We start from the raw sequence: 20,829 nt of genomic DNA, 5'->3' as shown, positions 1-20,829 counted from the left end.
TATTTCTACAAGTATAAATTGGTAGAATATATATATATTTTTTTAATTGAGCTTACATTGAATGTGGGTTTGAGTTTACAATTAATCTTACATTTTTTTTTTTTTAATTGAGCTCACAAAATTAGCAAAAGATTCCCTGCTAAACTCAGTCAGACCCACTATTTTTCTACTCACTAAAATCCAAGGAATCAAAGACCTCTCACTGAGCCCAGCCCACCCAGCCCATAATCAAAATCCCCTGCCTGGGCCCTTCAACACTCAAAGCCCAAATCTCACAAAGCCATCAACGCCAACCCAAACATCACTTAAGCTCCAAATGTCACACAAATGTTACTTGCACTGGCTACTTAAATTCCAAATGAACCATTTTGTATAACTCCTTTGATAAAAAAAAAAATTTAGAGGGTGTTTTTTGATTTTTGGTTATGAAGTGACATAAAAATAACAGTTTTGAATGTTGAAATTTTCGTTAATGCTTTTGTTATTTTGCTAAAAAAAATAAAAAAAAAAATCTGTCCTAAAAAACATTGCCAAACGAATTATTGGGTATTAAGAGCTGCTGCAAATTGGAAAAGAAGTATGCACCAGATTGAATGATCTTTGATGCTTTCCATCAATTTGAATAATATATATATATATATATATATAATGTACCAACAATTATATATATATATAAAAAAAAAAAAAAAAAAAAGGTACAAGTCAACTACGTGACAGATCCACCTGGACAGAATGAAACTAAATCGAATTTATAAATGCAATATATCAGAAACCAATTCATCAACCAATGAAGCCAATATTCCCTTCTCAATTTCCACACCTTCTTCAAATGCTTCTTTGTCAAAGTCAAGCCATCTCCCACACTGAGTGCTCATGTCCTTGTCCACAAGCTCATCCACCATCAAGTCCTCCATGCTTTTCCAACCTAAAATCTCCTTGTATAATTCCTCTGCCACCCATACCTTCCTACCAGACAATGTCACCCACTTGGCCCATGATTTGCAGCTTCCAACAAGAATTTCACTGCACCTCAAATCCAGGCATTCACTCACACAATCAAATAGAACCTTTCGCCCAAGCTTAAAGCACTCTTCTCCATTTCTTTCTGCTCCATTTCCCTGATTATCCAACTGGTCAAATAGATTTGGGGCTACAATCTTACTGGTTTGACCCAATGCTAAATCTTCCAACATCAACTCTGTGTTTTTGAGTATATCCCTCACATATTCTAGTTCCCTGTTGCTTGATCCCTTACAACCTATGAAACTGAATGTTCTACTAATATGCTTCGTGCCCACATCCCCTGTAGGCATGGAAGAGGCTGAGTCAGATAATTCCACCTCACCTCCTACTGGTAGAGATTCTTTTGTAGAGTGCCAATTAATCGATTCTTGAGCTTGCTCCAGTGAATACTTTGCGCTCCCTGAAAAGAAGAGTACATGTCTTAGTTATTACTATGATATCAACATGCATTTGGTCAAAAGGCGCCAAAACAAAGTTCTCACAATTATTTATATACTACCCAATTACGTTAAAAATCATTTGCTCGAAAACCTCAAAGAGTGCAAATAATCTTAATCATGCAAAGTTCACTGGCTTTACATATATGAGCAGCGATGTTTAAATTATTTACCTACAGAGCTGAAACAACAGTTATTATTAATTTTTCCCCATGGACATAATCGCTGTCTTATGACCACGAGATTCCTGGCTGTTCTTTTGACAGCATTCTTGATTAACTTTGAAAATAAAAATTATTCATGTGGCAGAATAGTGCTCTAGATCCCATATCATCATCATGTTTAGTGAAACGAAAAATAAGAATGTAAATTTACCACTGGTACACTGGCTATAGTCTGAGAAACTTTCACCCCCAAAAGAGTGTTCAAAACTTGAAGCAGGCCTGGAATGTAGACGATCTAGTTCTTCTCCAGTTGCGCTGTCGATGCTGCAACTGCTATGCTCTTCCACCCCTTCAGATATCTGAAACTGTTGAAGCAAACTTGAGACGTGTACATGTAATAGGTCAAACATATGTTCAATATGTGAATTAGAGAAATTGTTTGAACTCGGAGATGAAATGAAATGCCCAGAAAATGGAAAGTCAAAGTAAATATACTATCGGAAAATTCCAATTTATGTTAGTGATGATTATGAATAACTTGTTCATACATACGGATGCAATTTAAGGGTGTCCATAATTGACAGATGAACTCTAGTAGAAAACCTTGACTTCCGGATTATGGACTTGTACTTAATAAAAGCAAGTGGCTGTAATTGCACATATGATGTCCAAACCCAATTAAGAAGCCTATCAGGGTCCACCATTTATGAAATGAACCAAACTCTCTAGGACATAGTTAATGGATATAGTAGGGGCATGAGTTCTGACATAAAGCTATTTGAACAATTACCACCCATAACATTCATTCACATCACTGAGAACATACTGACTGTTAAGTTACCAAGAGAAGAGAACTAATTTGAGAACCAGAAGAACTAAGCGCCACTTTTTACATAATCAGAAAGGTTTTGAAAATGAATGAATCTACTAGAAATGCCAATTCCTTCTGTTTAAGTAACTGCATCATTTTTGCCGAAAACAATAGCTTTTTGCATGCGCAGGACCACTTGGTTTCTTCTTAGACCCACAAACAACCAGCTAACTTCCATTAGTGGCTACAGAGGCAACTTACTAGGAAATCTTCACAGATGAGGGATCCGAATCAGCATTTAACCTTCCCAGGAGGTCACTAATAGCCGCTCAATTTGAAATGAAAAACTTTTGACTCCAGGGAGAGAATTAATAAAAATTGTTCCTTTAATACAAATAGTTGATATTATTGTTTGTTTCTAGTGGAGGAAAACTATCATCTGAAATCCTAGCACTAACAGTTTAGGCCCCGGAAGCACCAACCAATTTAATTTGTTACTTGGTCATAGAAAACCACCAAGGGTGAAAATTCAGAATCCAAGAACACAAAGAACAAAATGATAGCTTCAGCTGAATGGTATAAACAAAGGAGACAGACCTGCTGTCTCTGATGGTTCACATTTTGTGGCAGATCATCAACTGAAGAGTAATCATAGTCATGTGACTCATGTATGCTATCAAACTTATTTCTATGGAGACCAAATTGAAACCTCTTGTTCTGTTCCCTTGATTTGGAACTCACCACATTGGGAACTGAATCCTGCAAACTGGATGCTAAAGTAGCACAAGCCCCTTCTCTGACCAGGTTATCGTGGGATGAGTCAACTCTAAGTGTCAACTCCTGCAGTTTTTGTTGTAAAAGAACACTCAAAGCATCACCACCAGTCACATTCAAACCACGAGATGATGGGTTAAAATTGTCTGGAAGAGGCTGATCACTATCACCAAATGAATCATTACTGAAACGATTATGTTTTCCCATGACCTGACTGGAGGACTGTGCTTCAGGTGTGCATCTTCTCAAGGGAGACATGAATGTAAATGAAATGACATCCATGCCTTGTTTCATGTTATCTGCGCCCCAATTCAAGCATCCATCAATTGCAACATTGCATTTCCTAGAAGTTTCATCATTATTGGTTAATGCATCATCAATGATGTTTTCTTCAACGTGAACATCCCCATCTGCAGACATTTTCTTTTGAGGGACTTTAGATCTTTTGTATAACAAAAACTCCTTTTCAGTATGAGTTGCCACTGAGCTCAGCATTTTAGCCCCAGTTCCGGAGTTGACAACAACCTTATTTACAGTCTTATTTGGCCCAACAGAACCATCAATGGATCGAGTTCTTCTTGCTAGCTTACTGGAAACTGAAGCTTTTGAACTTGAACTATTGATATCGGATGAGGAATTCTGCTTCTGGTTATTCTGCCTGAGCACATTGTTAGTCCTGTTTGCAGAAGTTCTCTTCTGTGCAGTCCTTTGCATTCTTGGCTGGTTCTTAGTTAACTGGTTCGATTTCACATCATTCTGCTCCTCCTGGTTCATGAAATTCCTGTTACTACTCAAAGTCGATCCATTTCTTCTCTGAATATTGACTTTTGCTTGTTCTGCAAGTGAAACTGACTTTTTCTTATTCCTCAAACTGCCAGAACCACTCGTTTCTGAATTTGTAGAAGATTTGGATTCTAATGCATATCCCTTCTTGCTCCCGTCATAAGGCTGTCCTCTCTTATACTTAACAGCAGTGGGTTCCTTGAGTCTTTCAGGCCTGGATGCTCTATGTCCACCTTCCAACTTCTCTCTCAAATCCCGAATCCTCAATGGAACTGAAGAAGACCCAAAGGATGACATGTTATTCTTGGTAGATGCTCGGGGACTTGCATCCATTATCTTTGCAGCTGCCTCCAATATGTAAGCGACATCCTTTGTTGGGATATACCCAGGACCCTTGATAGGAGACAACAATCTATGATGGGTAATTGGAATTGATTTAGCTGATTTTGGAGGCAGCACCTCTGTTTGGAATCTCTCAATTGGGCGGTTCTGCAGCTTCTTTGTTCTTGACTCTAGAGGATTCCAAGAAGACTTCTCCAGCTTATTAGGCATGTTTATGTAGTCCATGCGGTGATAATCACTCCACAAATTAGGATTGCTCCTATCATAAAGAGATGGTCTAAAAGAGCAATCTTCAGAACATGAGGTAGAACAAGACTCAGGAACAATTGAAGCTGGCAATGAATCCAAACCCATGAGTCTAGCGACTACTCCAGGGGCTCTAGTCCCACCTCCTTCATCACCAGTAACCAACAAAGCACAGTTAGAATCATTACTTCCCTTATTACTTGAACTTGCTCCATTATCATCCACCTCTACCTGGAATTATGGCCATGAGCAAACAAAATAAAATTATAATCTTACGAGTTGCATGCCATTAATCTTCTAATAATAGGGAAAAAGAGAAAATAATTTGGGGTGGGGGGGAATCCTACCCTATTGAGCCATGACTTCGACACATTCTCCACATTTTCTCTTTCCTGCTTCAATCCTTCTACGTTCAAAATGGCAGGAGCATTTAGAATAGATAATTAAACACCACAATGCATACACATCAATATGAGAAGCATAATCATAAACTTAATAGAATAAAATTTCATCCAAAAAAAATAGAACTTAGAGAAACAAACATACCAGGTAAGTCAGAATTGTTAGAGAACAGCTTCTTCCGAGATTTACCATTCCAATCAAACAAGTTCAGAAAGCCTCCCTTTGAGCGTCTTTTCTCAACCTCCATTTTCTCAACTATAAACGGAAATTACTTCATCAATTACAGTTAATAGAATATATTTAAAAATCCATAATTCACAAACCATATGAAATATAATAATAAATCTTATCTCAATTCATAAATGTGCAAAGAAGTTTAAATAGCCAAATTTAAATAGATGGTTATTTGAATATATTCATAAAAAGGTGAAGTTTACCAAAGAAACCAGGCACGGTATCGGCTACATTGCTCATTTAGATAGGTAACTTCCACAAAAACCCCCCATTTTTCTCAGAGAGAGAGAGAGAGAGAGAGAGAGAGAGAGAGAGAGAGAGAGAGAGAGTACTCCCATCTCGCAAAGAAAACTATTCAACATGTAAATCAGACTGTACCAATCTCACATATACATAAGAAGCAACAAGTGGTTGTATGTACGCATCTAATGCTGGGTTTCTCATTCGTATGGGTATCCTTCGAATTGAACAAAAAGCACAACCTTTGAGTCATTCCAATCAAAAACTCACCTAAAATCTTTCATCTGCAAAACCCCATTTCCAGACTCCAAGCTCCACCCCCTTTTGCAGGAACAGCAAATCATTCAAATCCCATTACTTTCATAATCAGCAAACACAATCTAGATGCATAATAGCAACTTCATTCAAATGGGTGCCCTTCAAAATAAGCAAATAGAAAAAAAACAAAAACAAAAACTTTGAGCCATTGCCATCAATCCCACCCAATAGCCTTTATCCAATGAACTCCCAATATCAAACTCCAAGCTCCCTTCTTTTGAACTTAAAACAAGCACATTACGGAACAGAGGAACAGATCTGAATGTATGAACAGCAAAAATAAAAATTGGGTTTTAAGGGAAAAAAAAATGCCAATGCAGTACACAAAAAGATCTAAACAGGAACCAACCAGAATGGATGATATCTATCGGTGAAGTATGCACAACACACAGAGAAGAGTCAAAGAGGGTTAGTGGAGAGGAGAGTAAAGAATCTGAAAGATTTTGAAAGAGGAAAAACTTGTCTTGTTCTGTAAAAGCTGAGCGAAGACTGTATTAAATATTCAGATGGGAGGAAGCACTGCATTTGCCGTTGTAATTTAAGAGAATGGGGCTCCTCTCTTGTGAAAAAGAGTCCACTTGGGTCTTACTGTATCAGTACATTTCTTACAATGCCACGTGGGGACTAACTGTTGGTTTGGGGTCCTCAAGACATCACTATTGGTGGGACCACTCAGTGAATCAAGGATTCAAATTTACTGACCATTTAAGAGGATGTTTTTTTCTTCTGAATCCCTCCATTTCCTCGTTCAGATTACGTTCGATAAAATCAGTAAATGATTTTTTTTTAATTAATTAATTAGCAATAACTAGGTTAACAAATTTTTTTCTTCTTATAATTTATTTAGCAAGATCAGCACTAGTGTATCTATGAGCACTCTTTGTGATAAGAAAAATGATAAAAAAAAATTTTATTATGTTGTATGCTTGATGTTCATATTGCGAATATGTAAATTTACTATTAAATTTGTGAGATCTCATATAAACTTGTGATAAAAAAGTTTTCAGCACCTAAAATTTTACAAATTTATAAATTTACCACTAAATTTGTGAGATCTCACATAAACTTGTTATAAAGGATTTTCCATACATAAAATTATGCAAACATAAATTTTCATGTACAACATCTTTGAAAGGGTTAATTAGCTTTTTTTATAGGTAAGTAAAATTTTATTAATACAAAAAAAATTAAATACAAATAGAAAGGATGGGGGCCCTAACATTAGGATTAGTAATTTTTTTTAAGATTTGCAAACTTTTATTAACTCAATATAAATTTAGTGGGTTATAGTTAAGAAATCTGACATGTTTAATTAGATGAGCCGGATTAAGATCGACTTATATAAACTTATACATATACTTCGACACGGTTCGAATCCGACGTGTGAATACAAATTGTCATTTTTACTCGACATTAATAACACCAAAACAGTTCATACAGTGCCAAAAAAAACTTTAAATAGGCGCAAAAAAAAAAAAAAAAAAAAAAAAAAAAAAAAAAAAAAAGCCCCAAAAAGTTTTATTTTTTATGGAGATCCCCAAAAAGTTAATTAGTTAGAAGTTGGATAGGAAATTGCTATCATTGAGAGTACTGTACGAGGGAAAGAAAAAAAGGACAAAAAGATGCTATTCAGCGAGAGGGACAGAAGAGAAGCAGAAAATGATCTTCTGTTCACATGATAAGACTATAGAAAGTGGAAGAAAAAGAATCAATCTTTAATAGTGAAACATAATTTCCTATCCCTCTACTCTCATTGGGACAAAATGGTGGAGCTTCAAGGGTTAAGAACTTCCCTTTTACCCACGTTCTTTCATATTTTCCTTCTATCAATATAGGCTATATAGCATCCAAAAACTACAAGTAAAACAACTCTTTGTTATTTTTGTTACTATTGTTTGTTTGATTAATATGGTCATGAGTTTGTAATGATTGAGTCATATATAAGTTGCTATGGATTGAGAATTTGTTATAATAAGTTTTGTTGTTAGATCTAGGAAATTGTTCTCTAATATTTGTTGGGATCCGAATTCTTTTAATTCTAAGTTAAATAGAAAGGATTTATTTCATAGCCCAAATTAAATTTTACAGATTTAATTGTGTACATATTGACATGCCATTTAAATTTTTTAAATAATGTAAACATTAGATACAACAAAACAAAATATAGGATTTGTTACAAGTTTATGCACGAATTCACATAGGGGCTATAAATAAAAGTAGTTATTTCTTCTAATTATTACAAATTGCTAGCTAATCTAACTTCTTTTTTTCCTAAGCGAATACAATTAAAACCGGAAAAAAAGTAGGTGGGGCAGCTCGATAAAAACCCTAGTACAATTAAAACCGTGCATTAAAAACTTGAAGATTTATTGAGAATTGGCCAAATGAATTGTGTGGCCTACTGAATTTTTTCCAGTATGCTGAAAATGAGGTCGCCTAAAATGGCGGTTTGTAGGGGCAAGTTTCCCTATAATCAAACCTTATTCTTCTTAATTTTTGAACAAAAATAAAAAAATAAAATAAAAAATTAAGAAGAAAGAACCCCAAAAGAATTTACCACTACCAACAAATTGACCCATCCAAGAGGGGAATTAGAATTTTGGAGCTACTTCTTCTCCATGCATGGAAGACAAGGATCATGGAAAACCAAGCCAAACCACCCGGCATAATTGTAGGCATGGCGGTGGCCATTGACGAGACTACTCCCTTCTCTCCGGCCCCATTAGAGCTGCTCAGGGGGCACAACCCAGCAATTTCACAATGTGTGTAAGTAACATGATCAGATTATTGGGGTGGTTAACATGTCATAGTCTATGAATCTTATTTTCCCACAAGTTTCAAACAAGTATGTCAGCAACAAACAACCTTTGCATGGGAGCTGCATGTGCTCCTTATAATTAATTAATGAGGTCTTAGATCCATATTAATTAATGTTAAATCAACCCTTGTTGACTACACAAGCCGGCAATATGATTAACAAATTAATATAAATGGCTGGCACAGAATGCCCTAGGTCAATGCAAACATGCACTACACGGATTTCTAGTATTTTATCGTCCCTAACAAAGTGAATATTAACGGTCTTTTAAAAAATTTAAATAATGCAATAATGTAAAATTATGTATATAGTTAGATGTATTAACTTTATATCATAAGAATGAAATGATGGATACTATTCATTTTATTTGAAACTGAGAGGATTATTATCCAGACCATATAAGCCCATGCTACGAGATTGGGTCTATCCAAAGTATTATTATTGCTTAGCGCTTGTGGGTTGGGGCCTGTAGCTCAGAGGATTAGAGCACGTGGCTACGAACCATGGTGTGGGGGTGTTGATTTAGTTGCAGTGGGTGGAAAAGTTGCTTTGTTACCTATTCCATTAGGAACCGCAGATTTATGAAACTTACTTATCCAAATAAATTTTGGATTGTTCAACTACTTACTCGGACAGATTAATCTCATATGAATTCTCTCATATATGCTCTCCAAATGAATTTCGGGTTGCCTGGCCACCTACTGGGACAGATGAACCTATATGAACTCTTTAACATATGTTGTCTAAATTATTAACAATTTGAACAACAAATTGTTGTAGATCCAATCCGCACTATGCAATGTGTCCCGACTCTTGAGGGGGTGTTTAAAAATAAAAGATAAGGATTAATATTGCTTAAAATACTGGCACTAAACTATAAATGCTGCCAGTTGGGTGAAGATTGAATCAGGTGGAGCACCCAATTGAAGAAGTTCAAAACATAAATGCAATTGTTTCTTTAAAGGAGTCAAGGCTGAACCCAATTACTCACCAACACTGACACCTTATTTTCATCCAACACTGACACGTTATTTTCATCTTCAAAGATGCAGTGTACATGAATGAATTGGCCTGAGCTCAAACAAGAAACACTTTTACTTGGAATTGGATCAAGATCCCTTTTGCCATTGTGCTATCTTCAATAACCAACCACTTTTTGTCATATCTTATACTTTAACAAAAATTAAGTGAAATATTCTCTAGGCTACAAATATACATTCCTTTTTCTTGCCCACATAACACATTTGATTTGAAGCATATGCCTCCTTGATGCACCCACTGGTAACTCATAGATCTAATGGGCCTCCGGTGAACAAGGAAATATATAGAAAAGGGTCATGTAATCACTTGAAATTACCAGAACGTCTCATATTTGAATTCAACTCCTAGTTTAGATTCTGAAATATTTTGAATCAGACTAACATGCAACATATTATTGTCCAGACCCAATATACAAAAGATTTGGCTTAGATGCTGTTAAATAAAAAAAACTATAGCACATTTTCTATAGTTTTTTTAATGATTCGGATTTAATTAAATACTCACATGTATATGATAAAAAAAACACACAGAGATAGACATACCACAAGCGTGCACCCAGAAGCCTAAGATCTGAGAATGTGGCAGATGAAGTCTGGAAACAAACTGCATGCTTGGGTTTTTACTTTGTTCTTGACAAAGAGTAGGTTGGCTAATTGGCTTTGGTTCCTCCATTGACCTAGCAAGGCTGGAGCATGGCATTTCCTCCTAAAGGCAAAATTGGAAGGAGGACTGAGGTTATGAGGTGAAATTCAATTGGTTTATTTTATACGCCATCTAAGGGCATGAAAATGGGCAGCTAAATCCACTTGCATGAGGCAGCAAGCCAAGTATAAAACAGTCATTGATCGAACCATGAGGACAATATACTGAGTTGAAGCCCCAAGGAGAAGGTAGACTGAATCAAGATTGAATTGGGGCATACGTCTGTAGCAAATAAAGATAAACATGCAGGTGCTCAGGAGGAAGTCTTCAAACAGTTATCACAAGGATTAGAACCATATTTGCAGGCATTTCGGTCAAATGATTCTCCAAAGTGTTTGAGTAAGGCTTGTCTCCGACATTCAGCCTGCAAAATTCAAGCATATTGAGTGACGAGGTGTCAATGGAAGAATAACTACTTGATGCAATGGGAAGTTGCCAACCTTAAGTTCACAATACTCTTGCATTTTATGAGCTTGAGCCATTGCTCTCTTAAAGCTTTCTTTTTTGTATCCTTGCCCATTCCGCAACATGCATACTACTCGACTAAAATCCTTCTTCTGGTATAGAGCAATGCACACTGCAGGGTGATTATCTCTTCCAGCCCTTCCTGATTCTTGATAATAGCTTTCAATTGATTTGGACAAGGTATTGTGGATGACAAATCGCTGAACATTAAAGAGAGAGAGAGAGAGAGATACGTTCAAGTTGTTTATATGTTTCTATGCAAATCAGACCAAAAAGCAACTACGCTGCAAGCAAGGTACTCATATCCAATGCTGAAACATCAGAGTCAAAAGGATTGGGTATATTTATAAGTCAGAACTAGGTATTAGAATTAAATGATTTAGAGGTATATAAATAATCTGAGCAATGATCAATATTCACCTAGTGTGAGTATTATCACACCATCCACAGTTGTTGGTGCGGTCCATCTTTGACCAAGCCAACTGTTGGATCTGATGCTTCACTAACATAAATCATGCATGACATATTATTTCAAGTCAATTAGTCATCTATAGCTACCCCATCTAAGTCGATCTTCACATCAGACTTTTACTCTTTGTCTCCAGAAATTAACTTTTTGTCCTTGGGCTGCATAGATAGAGATGATCAACTTTAAAGTTGGTAGGCACACATGATGTACAGGTTAGGATGAGAATTAAGTCCAACAATTGGCTTAAGAAAAGATGAAATCCAAAACTACAGAGGAGTTGTAAGAACCCCCAAACATATATGTAAACACCAAACCAAAGTTGATCCCTCCTCTATTAACTTAAAAATACTCTTCAATCACACCTTAAAATGTTGTTAACTTCATATTTAAAAAATTATCCACATTCGACAAATGCATGAACAAACTATATTGGCCATTTTATAACAGGCATATGTTATAATTATTAAGTAATATAACATTTGTCAGCTGGAGTCATTTACAATAACATTAATAAACTAATCACCAGAGGGAACATTTACTTTCATGCAATAGGGAGGTCCTTACTGTGGTTAATCATACAATTGCATATGATCACAGCATTATTCAAAAACTCAATCAATAAGCATCAAAGAGAAAGTGCAGAAGCAGAATTTATCTGGACTTACAACATCTGGTTTGTCTATTCCCATTCCAAAAGCAATAGTAGCACATACAATATGGATCTCTCCCATGTGCCACTTCTTTTGAACAGAAACTCTTTGGCGAGCCACCAAACCAGCATGGTAATATTCTGTCTTAATATTGCATTTCTCGTTCAAAAACTTTGACACTTCACCACATTCACTTTTTGACAGGCAGTATACAATTCCACACTGATTCTTGAAACGATCCATCAGTAGCTGTCCAAGCTGCTTCAGTGGCTCCTTGGTCTTTCCAATAACTTCGTACTTCAAGTTGGGTCTATCAAAGCTTCTTTCAAGAACCAGAGCGCGAGGGATTCTTAAAGCTTTTATTATGTCCTGTAGAGTATTTATTTTGGACGTGAGGAACAATATGCTTTTTCAACAAGACAGAAAGAGAAGTTTATTAGCATTCTTATTACCTCACGAACTGACTGGGTTGCTGTGGCAGTCACTGCCATCACTGGAACATCTGGGAAATTCTGCTTAAGACATCCTAATCCACGGTAATCTGGACGAAAATCATGTCCCCATTGGCTGGAAGAATATCAGAGAAATTAGGACAAAAACAAAGTACATGATTCTCTTGTTTTTCAGCCACATGATAGGAGTTGCATTGCTTGACAACTTTTCCTACAGCAGCATTTCACAAGATTTTAGTACGAGTAAACCAGTGATTTAAACATCTTTGATACTTGGAAAAAAAAAAAAAAGGTTCTTTCCTTTGTTTGTTGCTGTGGGAACAGCTCTTCCCTGTCGTTTTTTTCTTTTTTTCTTTGTTCTTTTTCCTTTTGGAGTGGGAGGTAAGTATAACCCAATTGTTCACACCTTTTCCCACAGCCGCATGTCACAGGATTTTAGTACAAGTAAACCAGTGATTTAAAATACTTGACAAAAAAAAGTTCTTTCCTTTTTTTGGTAGATCTGAACCTAAAAGCTACCTCCGTCCCCACGCCCTTTACCAACGGAGACTTGAGTCAAGGACCTTAAGCCCAGACACAAACTCTAAATTCTTTCCATATCCTGCAAGTGGTACTACAATCAAAACCACGCCACCATGTGACCACCTTTTGGATAAGGCACCAGTGAAGAGTAATTAAATAACTTTCACAACCAAGAATTATGGCCTAAGGTTAAGATCTTGTAGTTGATATAGTCAGTAAACAGTAGGTGAGGCCGTAGGAAAGGTGTGAGACAGGGTTCCTTCCGAAGGTGGACTGCATCCCATGCAATAATTTTCTCATTTTTCAGTACTACTTATAGCCATCAACATGAACCAAAAAATCACAACCAGACAAGACAAGGGCATACCTCACACAGTGCGCTTCATCAACAACAAAACCAGCTAGTTGCCCCTGTGAATTATGTTGGAGCATCAACTACATGCAACATAAACTTTCAAAATCCTATACTAGTAAACATAGGTTTGAGACATTCAGTTGGAAACCTGAAAATTTTCACCTTCCAATGCAGGCATTTTAGAATCTCAAGAAACAATGAGTTCCCAGCAATCCTTTCAGGAGTTACATACAAGAGCTTGCATGACGGTTCATCTTTCCTAGAAACAAGAAAACAAAACATGGATGAGAAAATCTATTGGAAGAATAATGTGGAGAGCTAAGGATGGCTGAAAATTGAAAAGGCAATCAATTGTTGCTTATTGATCATGGAAAACATTTTCTTGAACAATTTCTGCGCAGACGATGACAATACTGGTCATAGCACACATGAGCTTGAAGAGGAAATGAACCTTGCCTTAGCTCTTGGAGGACAGCTGCTGCTTGGGAAGCAGTTTGCTGAGAATTCAGAAAAGTTGCTGGTATTCCAAACTTGAGGTTCAGAGTAATTATTTGATCCTGAATGAGGGAAAGTAGAGGAGATACAACTACCGTAACACCTGGTTGCATAGTTGCTGGAAGCTGAACAAAACACGCAATAATGTAACAATAAGTTGACAACTTTCCCTCATTCAACTACTCAACAAAGGGCCATTCATATTGCTCCTCAATAGATATTTGGTAAAATGTCAAATAGATACAAGGTTTTTGGGCCAATGTTACTCCAGAACAGAAACAACCCAACTTAGCAAAATTTAGCAAATTATATGGCATTGACAACAGGATTCCTGGTGTTCTGTACTGCTATTCTCTATGACACGGACCATCAGGTCTTAAAAAAAAGAACAGTCAACAATAAGCAGGCAACATACATTCTCCAATTATCAAAATTATAGAGACAGGTTTGAGTCTGCTTGCATCAATTTTTCTACAGCAATCAACAGCACAATACTAGCGGATGAGTTTCCCTAATGCTTCTTTAAACCCCATAGGTTGAAGGAAATTGCATCACTATAAGGGGTTAGTACCATATTAGAGATATGGCTAATTATTCTAGTTTACCATGAAAGGTTTTTAACATATAGGACAGATAAAATTCTTAAAAGGATAAAGGAAATTTCCCTGTACAATTCACAACTCAACCCTTTAAGTTTTAGAAATTAGACACTGAGCTAGGTTTCATTAACACAAGTAACAAATATAGACTAGCTTGATCATCATTTGATAAGCTAAATTTTTTGGGGTCAACAATCACAAATAAAATGAAAGAACAAATAATAGAAAAAAAGAAATGCTGTTATTTATATCTCCCATAATGATATTGACATATCCATTCTAGATTCATAAGGTTCAAAGTGCCATTAAAATCTAGAAAATCAAGTTGGACAGAAACAGCTTAACCACTTGCCGGAGCTTTAGACTAATGAGTTCAATCAAGGATCCCCAAATACTGCACAAACAAAAAGAAAGGGGAAAGAGAAAAAGAAAAGGGCAAAGTTTGCACCAATAGACTTAGTTTCTCATGTAGGCCAGCCTAATACTAACACAACAAATTTTAAGTTTCACCATCAGCCCCCAAAATTTAAGGAATAATTAATGAGGAAAATTTGGCAAAAGACTTGTAACTGTATGCAGTTAGCACAAGTCTAGGATCTTAAATGTCTGATTGACAGTTGCAGTATAACAAAACTAAAATGGATAAAATACTCAAGATCAACAGAGGATGCCATATCTTATGATATATTTTAGCCATGTGGTTGATTTGCTGTTAATCCAAGAGAATATAAAAGACAAACATTCTAAAATAAAAGGAAGAGGACAAGACCTGGTAACATAGACTTTTACCACCTCCAGTAGGCATAAGAATGAAGCAATCTCGCTTTGCTACAGCTGCTTTACAAGCCTGATGCTGCAATGGTCGGAATGTCCTGTTACCAAATATTATGACATTTGCCAATTCAAAATCATCCAAAGCCTTTAATTCTTCATAACTGAGAGTCTTGTGTTCCTCTTTTGATGTTCGGGAGCACTGCTTTTTACATGAAACTGATGCAATTAAACCTGGAGTGATGCTGCTCCCACAATCCTTCAACATAGAACAACTACTTCAGTGTCTGCAAGGCTGAAACTATTTTACTTGCTTTATAAGTTTATAATAGAAAAATGAAATTTTGTTTTTTTAATGTCTTCATTTTAACTGGCAAACAAAATCTGTTATGTCGCTAATTGCAACATTCTATCATTTACAATCACATGCAAAGATAAGTTTATGACAGCCATTAACATTTTCCTTGAATACTCTGCAGCAATAGATGATAACCAAAAATATAGCTACTGAAGATTACTACCCGAAACAAGGAGGAAACTGCAGCAGGTACACAACTATTATTGAGCTCTTCACAGCAGTAGTGAAAATAAGATGAGAACAAAACTTTTGTGGGCTAAAATTTGTACCACAGATTTTGAATCACATTTACTTGAGCCTTGCATGAAGACAGGACTGCTCCAATCAGCACAGGAAGAAGGGGTAGATTTGACATCTTTTTTCTTTGGAATTATGAAGTCTAAGTCTTCACTGTCACTAGAAGAATCCAAATCCAGAAAATGTGGACCTTTTTGAGGTTCGGGTGAATCCTCTATAACATTGATGTAGCTTCTTGCATTGTCATCATTATCTGCTTCATTACTGTTGAGAACATCTTTGTCAAAAATGCTACTCAAAGTTCCACAAGCTTCTGACTCAATTGCTTGCAAATCATCCCATTCCTCAGTATCTTGCATTGATTCAGCTAAGGCCGCAAGAAAATCATCACCACAGTGCTCCACAGTGATGAAATCACGACCATCCTCGCCTAAAGAACATTTTTGGTTAATAGAAAGAGCAAATAATGATGGAAACATTAATACCCACAGCTGAGTAGGGAACAAAAACCAAGTGCACCGATCATGGCCACTGTAAATGATAAGTTTAACCTTTACTTATCTCAAATGCTGTTTTATTATCAATTTCCGATATAGTTCACACAGTATATGTGCAGTCAAACACAGATATCGTCTCCAAAACGCAATCCTACCTCCAGCAAAAATAATTGCTCATTAACTCATTTGAAAGAAAAAAAGGTTACACTAACCTCAAACAAAAACATACCAACCTCAAGTACAATCACATTCCAATGCAAGAACTCAACAAACAACTATATTGGCAAACAAACAAAAAAAAAATCCCAGCACACTAATGTCACATTTCGGTTGCAAATAATTTTTTTAGTATTTTCAATCGAAACCAACACTAACCAAAACAACCGCTAATCTAACACCTCCCCCCACCCCAACCAAAAAAAAAAGAAAAAGAAAAATAAAGCCAACGCAGAATTCTTCGTTTGGGGGAACATACATACATAGCAGTGTATCAAAACCAGAAATTTCACAAAACCCAATAACCCATTTCAATTATTACCAATCCCGTCCAATACCAAAATCAAATCCTTCTTTCAATAAACACAAACACCCATTTCATTATTTCAGGAGCACAAAGACATAAATATCTAGAATTACACACACAGAACTGAATATGGAGAAAGAGGAAGATGGTTTTAGGGTTTGAGACTGCTGGTGAAGGAATGAGGTACCATAGAGTTGAACCAGACGATCCAGGCACTTCTTTGCCGATTCTTCATCGAAACCAAACTCGAGGGCCAAGCTTAGCAAGCGAGCTCTTTCCAATTCCAGATCGTGGTCGTCCATTTTTGTGACTTTGATTGCACGTAGAGTCTCCCGCGCTAATTGGCTTTGAAAAACCTAGCATCTAGCTGGAGAAGCTCGTGTATATATATATATACAAGATGAGAAACCTGTGAAACGAAGTCGTTTTCAGGTTTGGGGTTTGGGCTGTGCGACACCGTTTTTTTTTTTTTTTTTTTTTTTTGCTGCACTTGATTTACTTTTAATTCCATAAATTAAAAAATACCGGATAAGTAAAAAAAAAATATTTACTAACTTAAAGTTATGTTTCATTTAATTAAAACTGAAACAGATATTTACTTGTTGATAAATTTTGGGTACTATAATAATCGATATTTATTTGATGGACGAAGTTCTTTCAATCCTGTATATTAAATTAACATATGTGAATTTGTTCTTAAAGTAACAACATTTTTGATACAAAGTTAAAGAATTAAATTAATAATATTTTCAGCTTATGATAGTTAAGCTTTAAAATATAAATATTGATTATATACACCCAAAAAAAATTAAAGGATTCAAATAATAATAAAATATATATCCCGATCATATAATTAAGCACGATTAAAGTTAAAGGCGACAAAATGCCTAAAGCTAAAACTTGGGCTCGACAAAATACCCTGTACAATGGTCGAGAGACTCGAGATGCAGAGAATTGTAATGAATTGTTAATACTCGAACATTGTGTGAGGCAAACAAGTCTCTAGCTAGCTTGCACAAGGATTTTGTAATGAGTTGTTCCTATTTTATTGGCTTGCCTAAAAACAATCTTATAATTGTAACTATTGCTTTCCTTCCAGCTAATCATGCAGCACCGTAACAACGGTTGAATAGGGCTTCGGTGGTGGTGTATGGTGGCATTCGGCGGCGAAATAGTGGTGTCGATCTGATGAGCCCGAGTAGATCTTTTGTCCATCGTTTTAGTTCAATTTAAAGAGAATAGAGATTGATATGGCGGGTTTTTTTTTTTAAAAAAAAAAGCATTTTGGTATTCTAAATTGACGTGTCTATCTACTATACGTTGAAGGGCTTAAAAGACTGGATTTATACCATGTTCTTATAGAAGTTTTATCTTTCTTGTTATTGATTTAGGGGCAAAATAGTTATTACATGTAGTTTTTGGCCTATTGCCTCCAGAGGTGGCTAGGAGTATATATAAATTCACCAATAACATGGGAAGGTAATTCTTCTCCCATCATTACGAGTTTAAAATTTAGGAATTAGGAGCTATAATATAAATGCTGTTACTTTGTTAAAGAAAAAAAAAATGTATTAAAAACTTAATAATAATTTATAGAAGAAAATCAAGATAATGCAATTGATTAAACAATATTGATGCTCGAGCAAACTCTATTTTCTTGAGGCATATATGCATGCACGATGCATGTAACCACCAAAATTTTGGTATGAACGTATGGATGGAGATCGATGAAGATGAAGTACTGTAATATTCTTGTCATATTGCACTCCAATAGGACAAGAGTATGTGAATGCAAATGTTCGGACAATTTAATTGCAATAAGATAAGAGTAAATGAGTACAGAAAAGAACTCTACTTGTTCAGACAAGAATTTAATTAGGCCGTTTGAGTTATCTGGGTACCTATCCAAACAATTGAAATCTTCTATTTCTAACATTAATTATCTTTTGGTTTACAAAAATCACACCTCTTGAAACCTTCACTCAAAAATAAAGAGAGGAGAGAGAAGACAGTTTTGAAACCTAATAACAAGTGGAATATATATTCCCATCAACAAAAGGCATGCATCTCTTAAAAAGGTGACTATAACAAGGAAAGCTCAAATCAAAATGAGCTCCGGCCCTACAAGCATCTTAACTATTTTTCTTACCTTATTATTAATCGTGATCGAAAATCGAACATCGAAATGGAGGATTAATCAATAAAAATAAATAAATAAATTCAAAATCATAACTCATAAGTCTTTCAATTCCCATGATTCGCGACACGTGTGTAAAGTAAAGTCCCAGGTTCCTTTCCGGGCTTCTTGTCCAAAATCCAGACCAAAAAATAAAAAAAAATAAAAAAATCATATAAATAGAAAACGAATACATACAATTACGAAGCAAAAGAACAACAACACTGTAAGAGAAAAGGCTTTCGATAATAACAACGTACAAACGTTTCATGCATGCAGCATGACAACTGACAAGATCGATGATCGATCAGCATGCAGAAACTTATTTTGCTTTCTCGATCTCTTCACAACCGGCGTACTATCATGATGCACTTTCGCTTGATCCAACAGAAACCTTTCTTGAGAGAGCTCTTGACCTTCCCTTCCGCGGAGTAGAGCTTATATTTCGCAACTCTCCTCCTCCTCTTCATCTCAGGATTATCCCACCATTTCTTGACGGTCGGGGAGGTCTTTCTTCTGGGCTTGACAGAATGGTATCTTATCGGAGAAGGGTAAGACCGACTCAAGTACATTTTGTTTTCGCTCAGGTTCCTCACGGTTACGATCTCCAGTTTCCGACCAGCTCCATAGGAGCGGTACCGGATCTCCTCCATCCCTCTCTCTCTCTCTTTCTTCCTCTAACTCTCTATAATTTCGGGTTGTTAGAATGATGGGGAAATTAAGGTATAATTTGGTCATGTTTAGTCCTTTTATCAAGGAGGGGAAGGAGAGGTGTAGAAGCGAGGTGTTTTTTTCCGTTTGGGAGAGAATTTAATTGTGGGGTTGAAATTTATTTGGTGAAAAGTCTTCTCGAACTTCTCAAGTTTATGTTTAACAATAACTTACCACGTCACCATATATATATATATATAAAATATTTTTTTTCCTTCAAAAAATTAATTTGAAGATTCCTTTCTAGCAAAAGTTTAGGCTGATAATTTTTGACATAATATTAACTTAATACAAAATTTGTGGGTTAAGATTGAGGGGTCTGACTCATTTAATTAAATGGATCGAGTTATGATTAACCTATATAATCTTATACTCTACATCGACACAACCAAAACCCTACACATAACATTTAGGGTTTGCATTTTTTTACACGATATGAATCCAACACAAAATTAGCAGGTTTGGGTTAATGTGTGTAACCCGTTTAATTAAATGTCTTGGGTTATAGTTGACCTATATATATAGTCTAATTCTGTTAATGTTTTGACACAACCCGAACCCGACACACAACATTTAGGACTTGTATTTTTTGACATGACCCGTTAACCTACGAAATTATAGTTTTTTTTACCAAACAACCCAAATTCTTGTTTGGCACAACTTTTTAGGTATTAAAAGTATTTTTTAAACTTCCTAACGCAATTGTCAACCGGCTAATAAGTGTGCGTTTAAAATTGCGATTTCATAGGCAAAAAATAATATTTTAAACAAAATTTCAGAAAATGAATCGTTTGGAATTGCATTTTTTAAAAAATTGCAATTTGAAAACGGAAAATTTTAAAAGCTAAACTGCAATTCTAATGGTCAAATTACAATTTTGTCAAACGTTTAACTGCATGTTTAAAAATAATTTTTTCCAAATCATATATTTAAAAATTACAAACCTAAACTGAACCTAAAATTATTCATACCAAACTCGGCCCCAAAGGCTAAAATTAGGCATGTAGTTTTGACAAACTGGCACGAAAACGTATACGTATGGTATCCAACCAAATTCTGTTAGCGACAGATGCAAAAGAAAATTATTCATATCGATCATAAGAGAAGATCAGCTGCATGTACGTAGGGAAAAAAAGCAAAAGAAAGAAACAACAAGCTTTAATATTTTTCTGTGCTGTTGCTAAATGGTGCAGTTTGAGGAGGATAATCCGGAT

The 20,829-nt window shown here is 35.8% G+C and overlaps 2 protein-coding genes across 12 annotated transcripts; both read right to left on the bottom strand.

The window, feature by feature from the left end:
* Positions 1–724: 724 nt before the first annotated feature.
* LOC133852259 (uncharacterized) lies at positions 725–8,503 on the bottom strand. 11 transcript variants are annotated; one of them, XM_062288982.1, is made up of 8 exons: positions 6,124–6,275; positions 5,939–6,032; positions 5,727–5,777; positions 5,127–5,237; positions 4,928–4,986; positions 3,033–4,811; positions 1,836–1,989; positions 725–1,423 (listed from the first exon to the last, which is right to left on the bottom strand). In XM_062288982.1, the coding sequence occupies exons 4-8, from the start codon at positions 5,227–5,229 to the stop codon at positions 750–752; spliced, it is 2,769 nt and encodes a 922-aa protein (XP_062144966.1). In that variant the 5' UTR covers positions 5,230–5,237; positions 5,727–5,777; positions 5,939–6,032; positions 6,124–6,275; the 3' UTR covers positions 725–749. The 11 variants fall into 11 exon arrangements, with proteins under 11 accessions (XP_062144966.1, XP_062144963.1, XP_062144969.1 ...); XM_062288979.1 differs by having other exon boundaries at positions 5,727–5,836; positions 6,124–6,274; XM_062288985.1 differs by lacking the exons at positions 5,939–6,032; positions 6,124–6,275 and adding an exon at positions 8,332–8,503.
* A 1,540-nt stretch (positions 8,504–10,043) lies between these two features.
* LOC133851976 (ATP-dependent DNA helicase Q-like 1) lies at positions 10,044–17,114 on the bottom strand. The gene is made up of 10 exons (XM_062288612.1): positions 16,916–17,114; positions 15,741–16,138; positions 15,112–15,372; positions 13,700–13,868; positions 13,411–13,502; positions 13,261–13,304; positions 12,372–12,486; positions 11,935–12,288; positions 10,776–11,000; positions 10,044–10,699 (listed from the first exon to the last, which is right to left on the bottom strand). The coding sequence occupies exons 1-10, from the start codon at positions 17,028–17,030 to the stop codon at positions 10,589–10,591; spliced, it is 1,884 nt and encodes a 627-aa protein (XP_062144596.1). The 5' UTR covers positions 17,031–17,114; the 3' UTR covers positions 10,044–10,588.
* Positions 17,115–20,829: the final 3,715 nt, after the last annotated feature.

The sequence above is a fragment of the Alnus glutinosa genome, chromosome 12 (assembly GCF_958979055.1).
Source record: "Alnus glutinosa chromosome 12, dhAlnGlut1.1, whole genome shotgun sequence".
In the NCBI taxonomy this organism is placed as follows: domain Eukaryota; kingdom Viridiplantae; phylum Streptophyta; class Magnoliopsida; order Fagales; family Betulaceae; genus Alnus; species Alnus glutinosa.
This window is presented reverse-complemented; position numbering and strand designations above follow the sequence as displayed.

Bases quoted from the DNA above. Each gene is read 5' to 3' on its own strand.
- LOC133852259 (XM_062288975.1), bottom strand. From the start codon at position 5,456: ATGAGCAATGTAGCCGATACCGTGCCTGGTTTCTTTG. The intron at 4,812-4,927 runs GTAGGATTCCCC...CCATAATTCCAG, and splicing joins CGAAGTCATGGCTCAATAGG to GTAGAGGTGGATGATAATGG. The intron at 1,990-3,032 runs GTCTGTCTCCTT...TTGCTTCAACAG, and splicing joins TGAACCATCAGAGACAGCAG to TTTCAGATATCTGAAGGGGT.
- LOC133851976 (XM_062288612.1), bottom strand. From the start codon at position 17,030: ATGGACGACCACGATCTGGAATTGGAAAGAGCTCGCTTGCTAAGCTTG. The intron at 13,503-13,699 runs GTTCATTTCCTC...TTTCTAGGAAAG, and splicing joins CCTCCAAGAGCTAAGGCAAG to ATGAACCGTCATGCAAGCTC. The intron at 11,001-11,934 runs GTAAGTCCAGAT...TTTAATGTTCAG, and splicing joins GAATAGACAAACCAGATGTT to CGATTTGTCATCCACAATAC.